Raw genomic sequence first — 15,971 nt, 5'->3', positions numbered from 1 at the left:
GCACTCCAGACTGGGCGACAAAGCAAGACTCCATAAAAAAAAAAAAAAAAATGATGTGGCCAGGCGCGGTGGCTCATGCCTGTAATCCTAGCACTTTGGGAGGCCGAGGCGGGCGGATCACTTCAGGTCAGGAGATCGAGACCATCCTGGGTAACACGGTGAAAACCCGTCTCTACTAAAAATATAAAAAATTAGCCGGGCGTGGTGACAGGCACCTGTAGTCCCAGCTACTTGGGAGGCTGAGGAAGGAGAATGGCATGAACCCAGGAGGTGCAGCTTGCAGTGAGCGGAGATCACGCCACTGCACTCTAGCCTGGGCGACAGAGCGAGACTCCATCTCAAAAAAAATAAATAAATAAAATAAAACAACAACAACAAAAAACAAAGATGTGAACTTGAGCAGGCCAGGCCCTTCGCACACAGCATCTCCTTAAAGCATCCTGAGGACTCTATCATCCCATTTTACAGTGGAGGGAACCCAGGTTCAGTGAGAGGCAGGGACTTGCCCACGCTCCCAGTCTCATCCCATACTCCCCTTCTCTCTGTTCCAGCCCCATCCCCTACTCCCCTTCCCTCTGTCCCAGCCCCATCCCATACTCCCCTTCCCTCTGTCCCAGCCCCAGGGGGCTTCAGTTCTTTGAATTTGAAACTCACTTCTCCCTTGCTGTTTCCTCTGCTTGGAAAATCCCTGCCTGCCCCAGTTCCTTCTGGCCACAACTTCCATCTGGCCTTCTCTAGCCTCTGTCTAGAGCTTCCCCCCATCACTCCTTGTCTGAGACACCTATTTCCTCCACAGCAATGGCCACAGTCTGTCATGATCTTCTCTATTTACTCGTTCTTTTTTTTTTCCTTCTTTTTTTTTTTTTTTTTTTTTTTTTTTTGAGACAGTTTCGCTCTTTTTGCCCAGACTGGAGGGCAATGGCATGATCTCGGCTCACCACAACCTCTGCCTCCCAGGTTCAAGCGATTCTCCTGTCTCAGCCTCCCAAGTAGCCGGGATTACAGGCATGTGCTACCAGACCCGGCTAATCTTGTATTTTTAGGAGAGACGGGGTTTCTCCATGTTGGTCAGGCTGGTCTCGAACTCCCAACCTCAGGTAATCCGCCCGCCTCGGCCTCCCAAAGTGCTGGGATTACAGGCGTGAGCCACCGTGCCCGGCCGTTTACTCGTTCTTGTCTCCCCCAAGCCAGACTCGACTCCGTGAGGGCAAGGACTATTTCTGCCTCCCTCATTCCTATATTCCCAGGAGCTGGCAGTTTCTGACATTCAGTGGTGGATGAGGAATAAATGAAAACAGACACATCGACGGTGTCTGTAGTTCATGGCCCAACTTTTGTGTCTTGCCCCCCTTCCCTTTGCTTAGCCAACTCCTATGCATCCGTCAGTGCCCAACTGAAACCTCCCCTCTTCTCTGAGCCCTCAGAGCCCCGCTGTGCTTCTCCTGCTCCTTCCTGGGTTGTAGATTCCCATGTTATGAATCTGTCTCCTCCACGACACTGTAACCCGCGAGAGGACACTGTAATCCTCCGTGGGGAGCTGCTTTGACAGATTCACCTTTCGGGGCCCCGAACCCAGGAGGTGCTGGAGTATTTCCGAAGTGGAGCAATGAATGGTTGCGCCGTGAGCATGCGCAGTTGTGTTACTGCCATGATTTTGGGGGGTGTGTGCATGCCTGGAACCGGGATACTGCATCTCCCTCCTGTTCTCTGCAGCTTCCTTCCCTTCCCCACAGGAAGCCAGCCGGCCGCCCCCGCGACGTTACCCTTCTCCTGGGGCCTCAGAGCCCTGCCCACCTCGGGCAGCTTGGACTTGCAGAGACCCATCCGGCCAGCAGCTCTTGGGGCGGTCGCGCCCCGACCCCGCCCAGGTTCTGACCCCTCCTGGCTTGGCTCAACGTCACAAGGGTCCCCGCCTCGGTCATTTTGCGGGAATGACGGGGTCGACCCCTTCGGGGTAGGGGGAGGAAATGAACCCCAAACAGGCCCACGGGGAGCCAAGCGGCGGTTCGACCTGACCCGAGTAGGCCTCGGTTGCTATGGTGACGCGGCCTCCTTGGCCCCCTAGGTCCGAGCGGCTTGGCGCATGCGCAAAGTGCCTGGGAGCCCGCAAGGGGGATTCGTCTTCCTCTTCCCACCCAGGATGCCCTACGGTCCTTGGGTGTTGACGTCACGAGAGAGGGCGGTCCCCCATTTGATGAAGTTAACCGTGTTATATACAGGAGCGCCAGCGACAGAGGCCCGTTAGTTTATCTCAGACTCGGCCTAGGTTTGCTGAGTCTAAAAAGGGACCGTGGTGGCCTTTTTGAGGTGACCATAGCCGCGGAGGAGCATAAGTGACTGCGCACTGAGGTGGCCACAGTCGCTAAGAAGGTTGCCATAGCGACGCGGCCGCTCGAGGGTTTCGCTTCCGGGTTAGGTGACCGCAGAAGCATAGACGGAGTAGCCTGAGCGCCTCTTCCGGTTACCTTTTCCCCGTGCCAGAGGCGCCTAGGGTTGGGGTCCTCGCTCAGGGACAGAGACCCGACACCGAGCGGCGGCTTCCCCGGGATCGAGGGACGCGCACGCCAGAGGAGACGAAAGGAACCCGGGTCGGACCAGATCGGAACCACTGACCATTGCCCATGGCGGCCCTAGTGAGTGTGGATTTGGCGGGGTTCGGGGGTTCCGACGGCGACCTCGGCAACCCCTCACTCACCGCTTCCTCTTTCCGCAGGGCCCTAGCAGCCAGAATGTCACTGAATACGTCGTTCGAGTTCCTAAGTAAGTCCCCAGCCCCGTCTCCCACTCCTCTCCACCCCCCAAAAATGAAAACCTTCACGATCTTCTTAGCCAGGCGTTTCTGGCCCTGTCCTCCCTCCAGACCGGGAGAGACTTGGAGGGCAGGGCTGGGAATAAGCTGAGGCTTCTCTGGGGACAACACTGCTTTTTTGAACGAATGAATGAATGAGTGCATTAATACACAGCGATCCAGCCTCCTGGCCTAACCTTCGAGGAGTATATGATCCCATGATGCCCAGGCCAGCGCTAAGGACATATTCCTCGTCCTGTTTCAAAGTGGTCAGGCTGTCTTTCCTTTCCAGGCCTTTGTACATCCTGTTCCCTCTGCCATGAGTGCTTCCCCTCAACCCCTAAACTGTAACTCTGCTGGGTGAATTCTTGATGATTCTGCAAAACTCAGCTCCAGTATCTTCCTCCTCCAGGAAATACTCCCTGCCTGTCCTCCCTCCTCCCCAAGGCTGAGTTCACAATAATCTCCACATCTTGGGTTCCCCCAAATCTTTGTCCCTCCGTCTGCTCTTCTTCTGCCTGGGGTCAGGAGAGGGTGGGTCTAACTTCTCTGGCACACTGGGAATCCTTGGAGTCTTCCGTATCCAGTGTTGCCAGGCAAAACAGGCTGAATGAAGCTGGGTGGGTTTGTTGAGTGAATTGAATTGAATTAATGATTCAATTGAATGGAATGATTGAATTGAATTAATGGTTCAGTTGAGTTGTGATTGAATTAAATTAATGATTTGATTGAATTAACGATCCAGCTGGGTGATTGATTGAATTAATGGTTCAGTGGCATTGACTGATTAAGTTAATGATTGAATTGCAGTATTGGATTGACACTGCCTCTTCTAATCCGTTCCAGGAATACAACCAAAAAATATAACATCATGGCTTTTAATGCAGCCGATAAAGTCAACTTTGCTACATGGAATCAGGTAAGTCCCTGAGTCCTAGGAGTTGGGGGCTGGGGTGGTGAGAGAACTTGCCCCTGACCTTGGTGATTGTGATAGTTGCTTAACTGTCATAGTAACTAAATCTTAGTTTTCTCACTTTTCTCCAAGTGAAGAAAAGATAGATGACAAAGGGTTGGGTGCAGTAGTTCACACCTGTAATCCCAGCACTTTGGGAGACTGAGGCAGGAAGCTTGCTTAAGGCCAGGAGTTCAAGACGAGCCTGGGCAATATAATAGCAATACCCCCCAACTCTACAAAAAAATAAAAAAGTTAGCTGGGGCTGATAGTGTGGGTCTGTAGTCCTACATAGGAGGCTGAGGTAGGAGGATCGCTTGAGCCCAGGGGTTCAAGGCTGCAGTGAGCTATGATTGTACCACTGCACTCCAGCTTGGATAACAGAGCAAGGCCCTGTCTCAAAAGAAAAAAAAAAAAAAAAAAAAGGAAATGGCAAAGGCCCAGGTCGAGCTCCTGGGTGTCCCTGTAAGTTAGGTTTGGTAGGTCCACCGGAGGCCTCTCCTTAAAGGAGAACATTTAGAAGTTGTGCCCACTGTTGGACATTTTTGGCCAAGGTTTATCTGGGCAAGGGAGGACTGGGCTGGGGGCTTTCCCAGAGCCCCTGCCATCAGAGGCTCTAGAAAGGACTTTGGGAGCCATTAAAGCGTCTTCAACTGGGAAGTTGTAGTGTGATCTGGCTGCTGTGGGGAGACAAACTGTGGGTTTGAGGGCAAAAAAACGGAGACCAGGGTAGAAGCAACTGGACTGGTCTAGGTGAGTCCTGGTGGGGCATTGGAGGCAGTGGAGGTTATGAGATGTGGCTGATTCTAGAGTGGTTTGGAAATGGTATATATGGACCTTAAATCAAGAGCTTAAGGGTAATTCGGATCATATTAGCCACATAGGTCATGATAAATGGTTACATTTGTAGAGATTTTGATGCCTTAATGTCATCAAGTATTGCACAATGAGTTGCTTTTTATTTATTTTATTTTATTTTTTTTGTGATGGAGTCTCTTTTCACCCAGGCTGGAGTGCAATGGCATGACCTGGGCTCACTGCAACCTCCACCTCCCAGGTTCAAGCCATTCTCCTGCCTCAGCCTCCCAAGTGGCTGAGATTACAGGCGCCCACCACCACGCCTAGCTAATTTTTGTATTTTTAGTAGAGACAAAGTTTTGCCATGTTGGTCAGGCTGCTCTTGAACTCCTGACCTCAAGTGATCCACCTGCCTCAGCCTCCCACCATGCCCAGCCTTTTTATTTTTAAAAAATAGATATAGGATCTCACTATGTTGCCCAGGCTGATCTTTTTTTTTTTTTTTTTTTTTTTTTTGAGACTGAGTCTCGCTTTGTTGCCCAGGCTGGAGTGCAGTGGTGCGATCTCGGCTCACTGCAAGCTCCGCCTCCCAGGTTCATGCCATTCTCTTGCCTCAGCCTCCCGAGTAGCTGGGACTACAGGCGCCCACCACCACGCCCGGCTAATTTTTTGTATATTTAGTAGAGACGGGGTTTCACTGTGTTAGCCAGGATGGTCTCTATCTCCTGACCTCATGATCCACCCACCCCGCCTCGGCCTCCCAAAGTGTTGGGATTACAGGCATGAGCCACTGTGCCTGGCCTTTTTTTTTTCTTAAGACAGAGTGCCACTCTCACCCAGGCTGGAGTGCAGTGGCATGATCTTGGCTCACTGCAACCTCCACCTCCCAGGTTCAAGCCATTCTGATGCCAGGCTGATCTTAAACTCCTGAGTTCAAGTGATCCTTCTGCCTTGGCCTCCCAAAGTTCTGGGATTACAGGTGTGAGCCACAGCACAATGAGTTTCAATATGCATGCATTCTGGAGATGTGTGGAAATTCTAGTTACTTACAGATTTTTGGAAAAGAATCCTGGAACCAGATGCTTGCTGTAGATAATAGTGAAGTCTAATTACTTCTACATTCCTCAGGCCTTTGATGGCCTGCCTGCTTGATGGTCACCAGGTGGTCTTTTTCTCTTTAATTTTAATTTGGAAATAATTTCAAGCTTTTAAGTTGCAAAAATAGAGCGCAAGGCTCGCCCAAATTCCCTTTACCCAGATTCGTCAAAGGCTACCATTCTCCTCCCTTGTTGCCAAGTGGTAAGTTGGTTTTGAGCATCTAGAGCTCGGCCTAGGGCAAGGAAGAGCGTTCCTGGAGGGGGGCACCACCCAAGCAAAGCCAGGGACCCTGAGAGGCTTTGCTTCCTGCTCCCCTAGGCTCGTCTGGAGCGAGACTTGAGCAACAAGAAAATCTACCAAGAGGAGGAGATGCCCGAATCAGGCGCGGGCAGCGAGTTCAACCGCAAGCTTCGGGAGGAGGCTCGGAGGAAGAAGTACGGCATCGTCCTCAAGGAGTTCCGGCCCGAGGACCAGCCCTGGCTGCTCCGGGTCAACGGCAAATCAGGCAGGAAGTAAGTGGTGGGGCAGTGGCCGTGCCGGCTTAGTGACCAGTCCACATCCCCAGGCCTCAACTTACATACTTTGTGGTGTACCCTCTCTGAACCTCAGATTCCCACTGCTGCGATGGAGGTGCTTCCATCCCTGTGGGGTTTTATTTTTTATTTATTTATTTATTTATGTTATCTTATTTTACTTATTTATTTTTTTGAGAGAGTCTTGCTCTGTCGCCCAGGCTGGAGTGTAGTGGCACGATCTCGGCTCACTACAACCTACACCTCTCCGGTTCAAGTGATTCTCCTGCCTGAGCCTCCTGAGTAACTGGGATTACAGGTGCCTGCCACCACCACGCCCAGCTAATTTTTGTATTTTTGGTAGAGACAGGGTTTCACCATATTGGTCAGGCTGGTCTCGAACTCGTGATCCTCCTGCCTCGGCCTCCCAAAGGGCTGGGATTACAGGCGTGAGCCACCGCGCCCAGCCTACTTATTTATTTATTTTGAGACAGGGTCTCACTCTGTTGCCCAGGCTGGAGTGCAGTGGTGCGATCGTAGCTCACTGCAGGCTCCAACTTCTGGGCTCAAGAGATCTTCCCACCTCAGCCTCCTGAGTAGCTGGGACTACAGGCACGCCCCACTATGCCTGGCTAATTTTTGTATTTTTGGTAGAGATGGGTCTTGCTGTGTTGCTCAAGCTGGTCTTTAACTCCTGGGGTCAAGCGATCCTCCTACCTTGGTCTCTCAAAGTGCTGGGATTACAGGCGTGAGCCACTGCCCAGGCCCTGGGGTTGTGTTTTTGAAGATAGTTCACTGAGTGGTGCTTGTGCCTGGCTCTGAGGCAGCTCTGAGTGCCACAGTGCAGGAAGCTTGGGTGGCCAGCCCTGGGGCCTCATGACACTTGAGATGACCTCTCAGAGGGGGCAGACTGAGGGCAGAGCAGGAGGGGTCCGGGTTAGGTTGATGAAGGGTGCTCCAGGCATAGCAGTTGGGTGATAGTGACAGACACAGGCAGCTCACACAGGGCAGTGGGTGCCAGGATGTGCTGGGCCCAGTGGAGCCTTGGAAAGCTATAGGCAGGGAAGGGGCACTCACCCAGATTGTCCGGACCTTTGGGGTAGAAGAGAATGAGGTAGAGGCCTCAAGGAGGCTGGGCAGTTGTTATAGGCTTGAGGGAATGGTGGCCTGGGCCAGGTGTCCACTTCAGATTTGGCCATGCCATGGCTGGGCGCGGTGGCTCACGCCTGTAATCCCAGCCCGAGGGGGGCGGATTACTTGGGGTCAGGAGTTCAAAACTAGCCTGGCCAACATGGTGAAACCCCGTCTCTACTAAAACTACAAAAGTTAGCTGGGCGTGGTGGCGGACACCCTTAATCCCAGCTACTCGGGAGGCTGAGGCACGAGAATCACTTGAACCCGGGAGGTAGAGGTTGCAGTGAGCTGAGATTGTGCCACTGTACTCCAGCCTGGGTGACACAGCAAGACTCCATCTCAAAAAAAAAATATTTGGCCATGCCTTCCCGCCCCATCTTCTCACTTGGCTCCTCAGTTTCCTGGGTATGGCTCACAGGTAGCAGAGCTGGAGGCAAATGTAGACAGTGTGACTGCAGGGTTGGGCTCTCCTGAGATAATCTCACATGGTCTTTCCAGAAATGATCCCGATGCGCACACGCCCAGCACTTAGCAGGGTAGGTGCGCCGGCCCTGTTCCCCAGATGTGGAAATTGACAAGGCCCAGGTGGTTGAAGGGCCTGCCCAGGCCTCCATTCCTTGGTCTTTCTCCTATGGCAAGTGCCACAAAGGAGGCAGGTCCCCAGGGGACACAGGAGGGACTGGGGCTGGTCTCTGTGGGCCAGGCCATGACTGTGGCTCCCTGCAGGTTCAAGGGCATCAAGAAGGGAGGCGTGACAGAGAATACGTCCTACTACATCTTCACCCAGTGCCCCGACGGGGCCTTCGAGGCCTTCCCCGTGCACAACTGGTACAATTTCACGCCGCTGGCCCGGCACCGCACCCTCACTGCCGAGGAGGCCGAGGAGGAGTGGGAGAGGTGAGTGGGCTGGGTGGTGGCTGGGGACAGAAGTGAGGGAAATGGGGTGCCTTGCCATGGGTATATCACCAGGCCCTGTGCTGGGAGCTGGGGACTCAGGGGTAACCAGGGCAGACCCCACTCGGCCATCTCGGAGCTGTCAGTTCAGGAGGAAACAGATAGGAGGCCTTAGGGCCACAATGGGGCACCCAGAGGGTGCTGCCAGAGCCAGAGTCTGTGATCTGGAGCTCAAATTGGCAGAGCAGGGTGGGGTCTAACTGCCCCCTTGGCTTTCTGCAGGCCGCAGATCACAGAGCCAGATCCACTGCAGGGCAGCAGCTCCAGGCAGGGCATCCAAGGAGGGTTTCTCTAGCAGTGACATCGGCCTCAGAGGTGGGGCGGGTACAGTTAAGGGCTGTGGAGGGACACAGTGCATGAGGCCAGTGCAGAGTGACTGTGGGCAGGGGGATGAGGCTGGGGGCCGAGAGCACTTGGTCTTGGATGTATGGCTTTGGATGAGACCTTAGGGCCACCACCGCCATAGGGTGCCTGCAGATGGTGGGGAGGGCACTCTGGACGCATTTGCAAAATGGCATTTGCACAGGTCACAGATGAGCAGATGCTCAAAGAGTCGATGGCTCCCAGAGGGTTAAAAAAACATCTTTTTCGGCCGGGTGTGGTGGCTTATGCCTGTAATCCTAGCACATTGGGAGGCCAAGGCGGGCGGATCACGAGGTCAGGAGATCGAGACCATCCTGGCTAACACGGTGAAACCCCATCTCTACTAAAAATACAAAAAATTAGCTGGGTGTGGTGGCGGGCGCCCACAGTCCCAGCACTCAGGAAGCTGAGGCAGGAGAATGGCGTGAACCCGGAAGCCGGGAGGCAGAGCTTGCAGTGATCCTAGATTGCACCACTGCACTCCAGCCTGGGCAACAGAGTGAGACTCCATCTCAAAAAAACAAAACAAAACAAAACAAACATCTTTTTCCCTTTTTGGTTTAGTGTTTTTTTGTTTGTTTTTTTTGTGGGTTTTTTTTGAGACTGAGTTTCGTTCTTGTTGCCCAGGCTGGAGTGCAGTGGTGCAATCTCAGCTCACTGCAACCTCTGCCTCCTAGGTTCAAGCAATTCTCCTGCCTCAGCCTCCCGAGTAGGGAGATGGGATTACAGGCATGCACCACCACGCCCGGCTAATTTTGTATTTTTTTGTAGAGACAGGGTTTCACCATGTTGGCCAGGTGGTCTCAAACTCCTGACCTCAGGTGATCTGCCCCCCTCGGCCTCCCAAAGTGCTGGGATTACAGGCGTGAGCCACCATGCCCGGCCCCTGCTTTAGTTTTTAATCATTTCCTTTGGTTTTAAAATTTCTGGAGTGTAGGTTGGCTCAGCTCCAAAAGCAACCCCAGTAAATGGCACGAAGTCAGAGCGTCCTCCCCACCGGGTCATGAGCCTCTGAGCCTGTGGGGCAGTTTCTGTACCCCTGCTCCCCTGGAACAACATCCGCCAGGTCTGCCTGCCTGCTCCACGTTGGTTGAGTTCCTGGGGCTCCACTGTAAAATCAGTCGATCAATCATTGCTGGGAGGGCAGGTTCCCTTTTGCTGTATTTTCCTTAGAATCTGCTTTGTAAGTTTTAGGGAGAAGAATTTGGCATTTTATAAAATTGTGTAAAACCTGGATGTTAACCAAAGGAGAAATGCCATCTCTTTTTTTTGAGACAGAGTCGCGTTCTGTCACCCAGGCTGGAGTGCAGTGGTGCCATCTCAGCTCACTGGCTCACTACAACCTCGACCTCCCGGGTTTAAGCGATTCTCCTGCCTCAGCCTCGTGAGTAGCTGGGACTATACACGTGCATCTCCACACCTGGCTAATTTTTATACTTTTAGTAGAGAAGGGGTTTCAGCATATTGCCCAGGCTGCTCTCGAACTCCTGGCCTCAAGTTATCTGCCCGCCTTGGCATCCCAATGTGCTGGGATTACAGGTGTGAGCCATGGTGCCTGGCCAGAATGCCATCTCTTGATCAGATGTTAAATCTACTTAGCTAAGAACTGTTCAGGCCGGGCATGTGGAGAGTGGATCACAAGGTCAGAAGTTCGAGACCAGCCTGGCCAATTTGGTGAAACCCCATCTCTAGTAAAAATACAGAAATTAGCCAGGCATGGTGGCGGGCACCTGTAATTCCAGCTACTCAGGAGGCTGAAGCAGGAGAATTGCTTGAACCTGGGAGGCAGAGGTTGCAGTCAGCTGAGATCACGCCATTGCACTCCAGCCTCAGTGACAGATCAAGACTCCAACTCAAAAAAAAAAAAGAAGAAATGGTGATGGGGTCTCGCCATGTTGCTCAGGCTAGTCTCAAACTCCCGGGTTCAAGCGAGCCTCCAGCCTCGGCCTCCCCTCCCAAAGTGCTGGGATGACAGGCTTGAGCCACTGCACCCAGCTGTCACTTTTTTGGTGCATGGCTCAGTAAGGTAAAGCCACTCACAGTGTTATGCAGCAATTTCATTATCTTTCACACCAGCCTGGGCCTTGCCCATGTTAGATGCATTCCTAACACTTCTCATTAAATGCAGTCCTTTTTTTTTTTTTTTTTTTTTGGAGACAGAGTCTTACTCTGTCACCCAGGCTGGATTGCAGTGGGGCAATCTTAGCTCACTGCAACCTCTGCCTCCTGAGTTCAACTGATTCTCCTGCCTCAGCCTCCTGAGTAGCCAGGATTACAGGCACACGCCACCATGCCTGGCTAATTTTTGTGTTTGTCATAGGGACGAGGTTTCACCATGTTGTTCAGGCTGGTCTCAAACTCCTGACCTCAGGTGATCCACTTGCATCGGCCTCCCAAAGTGCTGAGATTACAGGCGTGAGCCATGGCGCCCAGCCCAGCCTGCAGTCCTGTTTTTTAAAGCTTCTGTGAGCAATGAGACAATGTTACATTGTTCCAGTGGAAACAGTATGTTTTGTCATTAAATAAAAAGACATCTATAAATTAAGATAACAAGAGATCTGGCCGGGCACGGTGGCTCACACCTGTAATCCCAGCACTTTGGGAGGCCGAGGTGGGTGGATCATGAGGTCAGGAGTTCGAGACCAGCCTGTCCAATATGGTGAAGCCCTGTCTCTACTAAAAATACAAAAAACAAAAAAAATTAGCTGGGCATGGTGGCAGGCGCCTGTAACCCCAGCTATCGGGGAGGCTGAGGCAGGGGAATTGCTTGAAGCCAGGAGGCGGAGGTTGTAGTGAGCCGAGATCGCACCATTGCACTCCAGCCTGGGCAAGAAAGCGAGACTCTGTCTCAAAAAATAAAAAAATAATAAAAAACATAGCAAGAAACCAGTGTGACTGGATTGGGGCCAGACTCTGAGTCCGAGGGAGGTGCTGAGCCTCCAGCAGCACGTGGGGACCTGCTCTTTGGGGGACTCGGGGCAGAAAGGGAAGGCAGGAAGGGCCGGCTCTGTCTGTGTGGTTTCAAGGAGTCCTGTGCCACAGCCCAACTCCCCAGTGGCCACATCACATTGAAGGCTGTGTGGATGGTGCCCTGGGGCTCGCCCCCTGCAAGCGCAGGTGCAGGGTGGTGCCAGGCCCGGCATGAGCCCCCCCTGTGCCTGCCCTGCAGGAGGAACAAGGTGCTGAACCACTTCAGCATCATGCAGCAGCGGCGGCTCAAGGATCAGGACCAGGACGAGGACGAGGAGGAGAAGGAGAAACGCAGCCGCAGGAAGGCGAGCGAGCTGCGCATCCATGACCTGGAGGACGACCTGGAGATGTCGTCCGATGCCAGTGACGCCAGCGGTGAGGAGGGTGAGCATGGGGGCCCGGGCATTAGGTCACAGAGGTGCCTGCTCAGGCGGTGCCAGTGAAGGCAAAGTCTGCCGTCGTTCACAGTGGCCCTAGAATGAGAGACCAGTGGGGCCGGGCGCGGTGGCTCACGCCTGTCATCTCAGCACTTTGAGAGGCTGAGGCAGGCAGATCACCTGAGATCAGGAGTTCGAGACCAGCCTGGCCAACACAGTGAGACGCTGTCTCTACTGAAAACACAAAAATTAGCTGGGCATGGTGGTACACGCCTCTAGTCCCAGCTACTCGGGAGACTGAGGCAGGAGAATCGCTTGAACCTGGGAGATGGAGGTTGTGTTGAGCCGAGATCACGCCACTGGACTCCAGCCTGGGCAACAGAGAGGGACTCCGTCTCAGAGAAAAAAGAATGAGAGTCAGGCGAGGCTGCGTGTAGGAGCAGTGATGTCAGTTAGGAGGCAAGGCCAGAGCCCAGAAGAGCTGAGCCATGGCCTTTCTTTTTTTTTTTTTTGAGACAGGATCTCTCTCTCTCACGGGCTGGAGTGTAGTGGTACAATCACAGCTCACTGCAGCCTTGACCTCCCAGGGTCAAGTGATCCTCCCACCTCAGCCTCCTGAGTAGCTGGGACTACAGGCATGCACCACCACGCTGGCTAATTTTTGTATTTTTAGTAGAGATGGAGTTTCACCATGTTGGCCAGGCTGGTCCCAAACTCCCGACCTCAGGTAATCTGCCTGTCTCAGCCTCCCAAAGTGCTGGGATTACAGGCGTGAGCCACCGCACCCGGCCTAATTTTTGTATTTTTTTGTAGAGACTGGGGTCTAACTCACTATGTTGCCCATGATGGTCTGAAACTCCTGGGCTCAAGCCATCCTCCCACTTCAGCCTTCCAAAGTGCTGGGATGACAGGCACGAGCCACTGCACCTGGCCTGGCCGTGGCCTTTACGGGGGTTCCTATGAGAAACTGCAACGCTGGGTTGATCAGTTTCAATAATTCCTGTGCGCTCTGGGCTGTAGGGGCTGTCGCAGGTTATCGGGTGCCTCACCTGTCTGGGAGAGGGAGAGTGGTCTGTGAGCGTTAGAGAAGGTGGTTGGGGGTGTGGGGTCTGCCGGAAGTTTGTTTAGGAGAGCTGAGCTCCTGGGCTGGCCCTGGAGGGGCAGTCTCCCCAATCAGTGAGGCCCCCCAGGATGTCAAAACTGCACAAAATGTGAAAAACACAATAAATACCCGCTGCCTTCCTCCTCGCTTTCCCTCCTTTCCTCCCTTCCCAGGCGGCAGAGCCCCCAAGGCCAAGAAGAAGGCGCCGCTGGCCAAGGGCGGCAGGAAGAAGAAGAAGAAGAAGGGTTCAGACGATGAGGCCTTCGAGGACAGCGATGATGGGGACTTCGAGGGCCAGGAGGTGGACTACATGTCAGACGGCTCCAGGTGAGGCCGACCGGAGGCGGCTGCGAGACCCCATGCAGCCTCGCGGGCACGCGCTCATCCTCTGCCGTCCCTGTCTTACAGCAGTTCCCAAGACGAGCCTGAGAGCAAGGCCAAGGCACCGCAGCAGGAGGAGGGGCCCAAGGGTAGGCGGTGGCCGGGCGGGCCCTGGGGAGATGGGGGCGGTGCTTCCCTGCTCTTGCTCATATCCTACCCCTCCAGGTGTCGATGAGCAGAGCGACAGTAGTGAGGAGAGTGAGGAGGAGAAGCCGCCTGAGGAGGACAAGGAGGAGGAGGAGGAGAAGAAGGCGCCCACCCCACAGGAGAAGAAGCGCAGGAAAGGTGCGGCATGTGTGGCCCCCATATTGGAGGCTCCGGTCGGGCCCTGGCGCCCTGCCGCCTCCTCCCCTCTCCCCTGCAGGCCTCCCTCATCTGCAGTGGAGGTACCAGTGGGCACCGGGTCCTGGGGTTGCTCTGGCCCTGATCCCTTTCCTGTGCCCCGCAGACAGCAGCGAGGAGTCGGACAGCTCAGAGGAGAGCGACATTGACAGCGAGGCCTCCTCGGCCCTCTTCATGGCGGTAAGGCCCAGCCCAGTGGCCGGGGAGGCCTGGGAGTCCGTTTGCAGACTCACCCTCCTCACCCCACCCTGACCTCCGCAGAAGAAGAAGACGCCACCCAAGAGAGAGCGGAAGCCGTCAGGAGGGAGCTCAAGGGGCAACAGCCGCCCAAGCACGCCCAGCACAGAGGGTGGCAGCACCTCCTCCACCCTGCGGGCGGCTGCCAGCAAACTCGAGCAAGGTGAGCGCCCGTCGCCTCCCCACTGCCCGCTCCCCGCTCCCCACTCCCCACTCCCACTCCCCACTCATCACAGTCACAGCCACAGCCTCCCGACCTCTGCTGGGGCTCAGGACAGAGAGGGGATGGAGATGCGGGTGGAGGCCTGTCTGTCCCTGATCCCCTTGAACCCTAATCCTGGCACTGCCCATCCTGGGGTCCTGCCCAGGGGTTCCGCCTCCTGCCCCTGACTCAGCCCTGACCCCACTCCCACAGGGAAGCGGGTGAGCGAGATGCCTGCAGCCAAGCGGTTGCGGCTGGACGCAGGACCCCAGAGCCTGTCCGGGAAGTCGACCCCCCAGCCGCCATCGGGCAAGACAACACCCAGCAGTGGGTAAGTTGACGAAGACAGCCGGGGGCAGGGCAAGGGCTACTGGGGACAATCTCACTGATGCCACCTTCCCCGTCCTCCCATTCTCAGTGACGTACAGGTGACTGAGGATGCCGTGCGCCGCTACCTGACACGGAAGCCCATGACCACTAAGGACCTGCTGAAAAAGTTCCAGACCAAGAAGACAGGGCTGAGCAGTGAGCAGACAGTGAATGTGCTGGCCCAGATCCTCAAGCGACTCAACCCCGAGCGCAAGATGATCAACGACAAAATGCACTTCTCCCTCAAGGAGTGAGGCATGGTCCAATACACGGCTCTGTCCCCTAGAACTTCAGGCTCTCACTGCCCCTTCACCATCCTGGAGTGAGGCTCTGTCCAATACATGGCTCTGCCCTCCAGAACTTCAGGCTCTCGCTGCCCCTTCGCCATCCTGCTCCCTGACTCCCAGGGCCCCGTAGTTAGCAATTCTGGAAAAGTTAAGCCATCTCCTCCTCTGGCCCTTCCTTCTGGAATCTTCAGATGCCTGTTAGGCCTTATTGTCCTCCTTCTCCTGGCTCAGCCTCCCTCACACTGACCAAGGGGCTGTTCTGCCCATTGGGTAACTTCTATAGTTCTCCCTTCCACTTCCCTAAGTCTCTCTTCAGCTGTGACTTATCCACCACATAGCCCAGTAAGTCTTCAGTTTTGGCTGGGCATGATGGTGAGTGCCTGCAGTCCCAGCTACTTGGGAGGCTAAGCCCAGTTCAAGGCTGCAGTGAACTATGATGGTGCCACTGCACTCCAGCCTGGGTGACAGAATGAGATCCTGGCACACACACAAAAAAAGTAGCCAGGCATGGTGGCGGGTGCCTGTTGTCCCAGCTACTCCGCAGGCTAAGGCACGAGAATCACTTGATCCTGGGAGGTGGAGGTTGCTGTGAGCCGAGACCATGCCACTGCACTCACAGAGTGAGACTGTCTCAATAAATAAAAATTAATAATAAATTGCTCAGATTTCTTTGTTCCCTTTTTAGATCTGCTACTCTGTTTGGATAATGTCTTATTCCTTGTTTTGGTCCCATCTTTCATGGTTTTGTTTTTATTTATTTTTTAGGTTTTGAGACAGGGTCTTGCTCTGTTGCCCAGGCTGGACTGCAGTGTCCACCGTCTTGGCTCCCTGCAACCTCCACCTCTTGGGCTGAAGCAATCCTCCCACCTTAACCTTTCAAGTAGTGCACACCACCACACCCAGCTAATTTTTTAATTTTTTGTAGAGAAGAGTCTCACTGTATTGCCCAGGTCAGTCTTGAACTCCTGGGCTCAAGCAATCCTCCCACCTTAGCCTCCTGAGTAGCTGGGACCACAGACGTGTACCATTAAATGCCTGGCTAATGTGTTTTGTTTTTGTTTGAGACGGAGTTTCACTCTTGGTGCCCAGGCTAGAGTGCAGTGGT

The 15,971-nt window shown here is 54.1% G+C and overlaps 1 protein-coding gene across 2 annotated transcripts; it reads left to right on the top strand.

Moving 5' to 3' along the window:
• Positions 1 to 2,025: 2,025 nt before the first annotated feature.
• Positions 2,026 to 15,522, top strand: GTF2F1 (general transcription factor IIF subunit 1). Of its 2 annotated transcripts, none has more exons than XM_030807717.1 (13): positions 2,026 to 2,633; positions 2,714 to 2,760; positions 3,635 to 3,707; positions 5,955 to 6,148; positions 8,009 to 8,179; positions 11,769 to 11,953; positions 13,222 to 13,375; positions 13,457 to 13,518; positions 13,595 to 13,714; positions 13,878 to 13,951; positions 14,033 to 14,171; positions 14,424 to 14,541; positions 14,629 to 15,522. In XM_030807717.1, the coding sequence occupies exons 1-13, from the start codon at positions 2,622 to 2,624 to the stop codon at positions 14,831 to 14,833; spliced, it is 1,554 nt and encodes a 517-aa protein (XP_030663577.1). In that variant the 5' UTR covers positions 2,026 to 2,621; the 3' UTR covers positions 14,834 to 15,522. The 2 variants fall into 2 exon arrangements, with proteins under 2 accessions (XP_030663577.1, XP_030663578.1); XM_030807718.1 differs by having other exon boundaries at positions 11,769 to 11,944; positions 14,629 to 15,351.
• Positions 15,523 to 15,971: the final 449 nt, after the last annotated feature.

Source organism: Nomascus leucogenys, unplaced genomic scaffold (assembly GCF_006542625.1).
Source record: "Nomascus leucogenys isolate Asia unplaced genomic scaffold, Asia_NLE_v1 Super-Scaffold_241, whole genome shotgun sequence".
In the NCBI taxonomy this organism is placed as follows: Eukaryota; Metazoa; Chordata; class Mammalia; order Primates; family Hylobatidae; genus Nomascus; species Nomascus leucogenys.
Note: the sequence above shows the minus strand (reverse complement) of the source record. Positions and strands in the feature narration are given on the sequence as shown.

Bases quoted from the DNA above. Each gene is read 5' to 3' on its own strand.
- GTF2F1 (XM_030807717.1), top strand. The intron at 8,180-11,768 runs GTGAGTGGGCTG...CCTGCCCTGCAG, and splicing joins GCCGAGGAGGAGTGGGAGAG to GAGGAACAAGGTGCTGAACC. The intron at 13,376-13,456 runs GTGAGGCCGACC...CCTGTCTTACAG, and splicing joins TACATGTCAGACGGCTCCAG to CAGTTCCCAAGACGAGCCTG.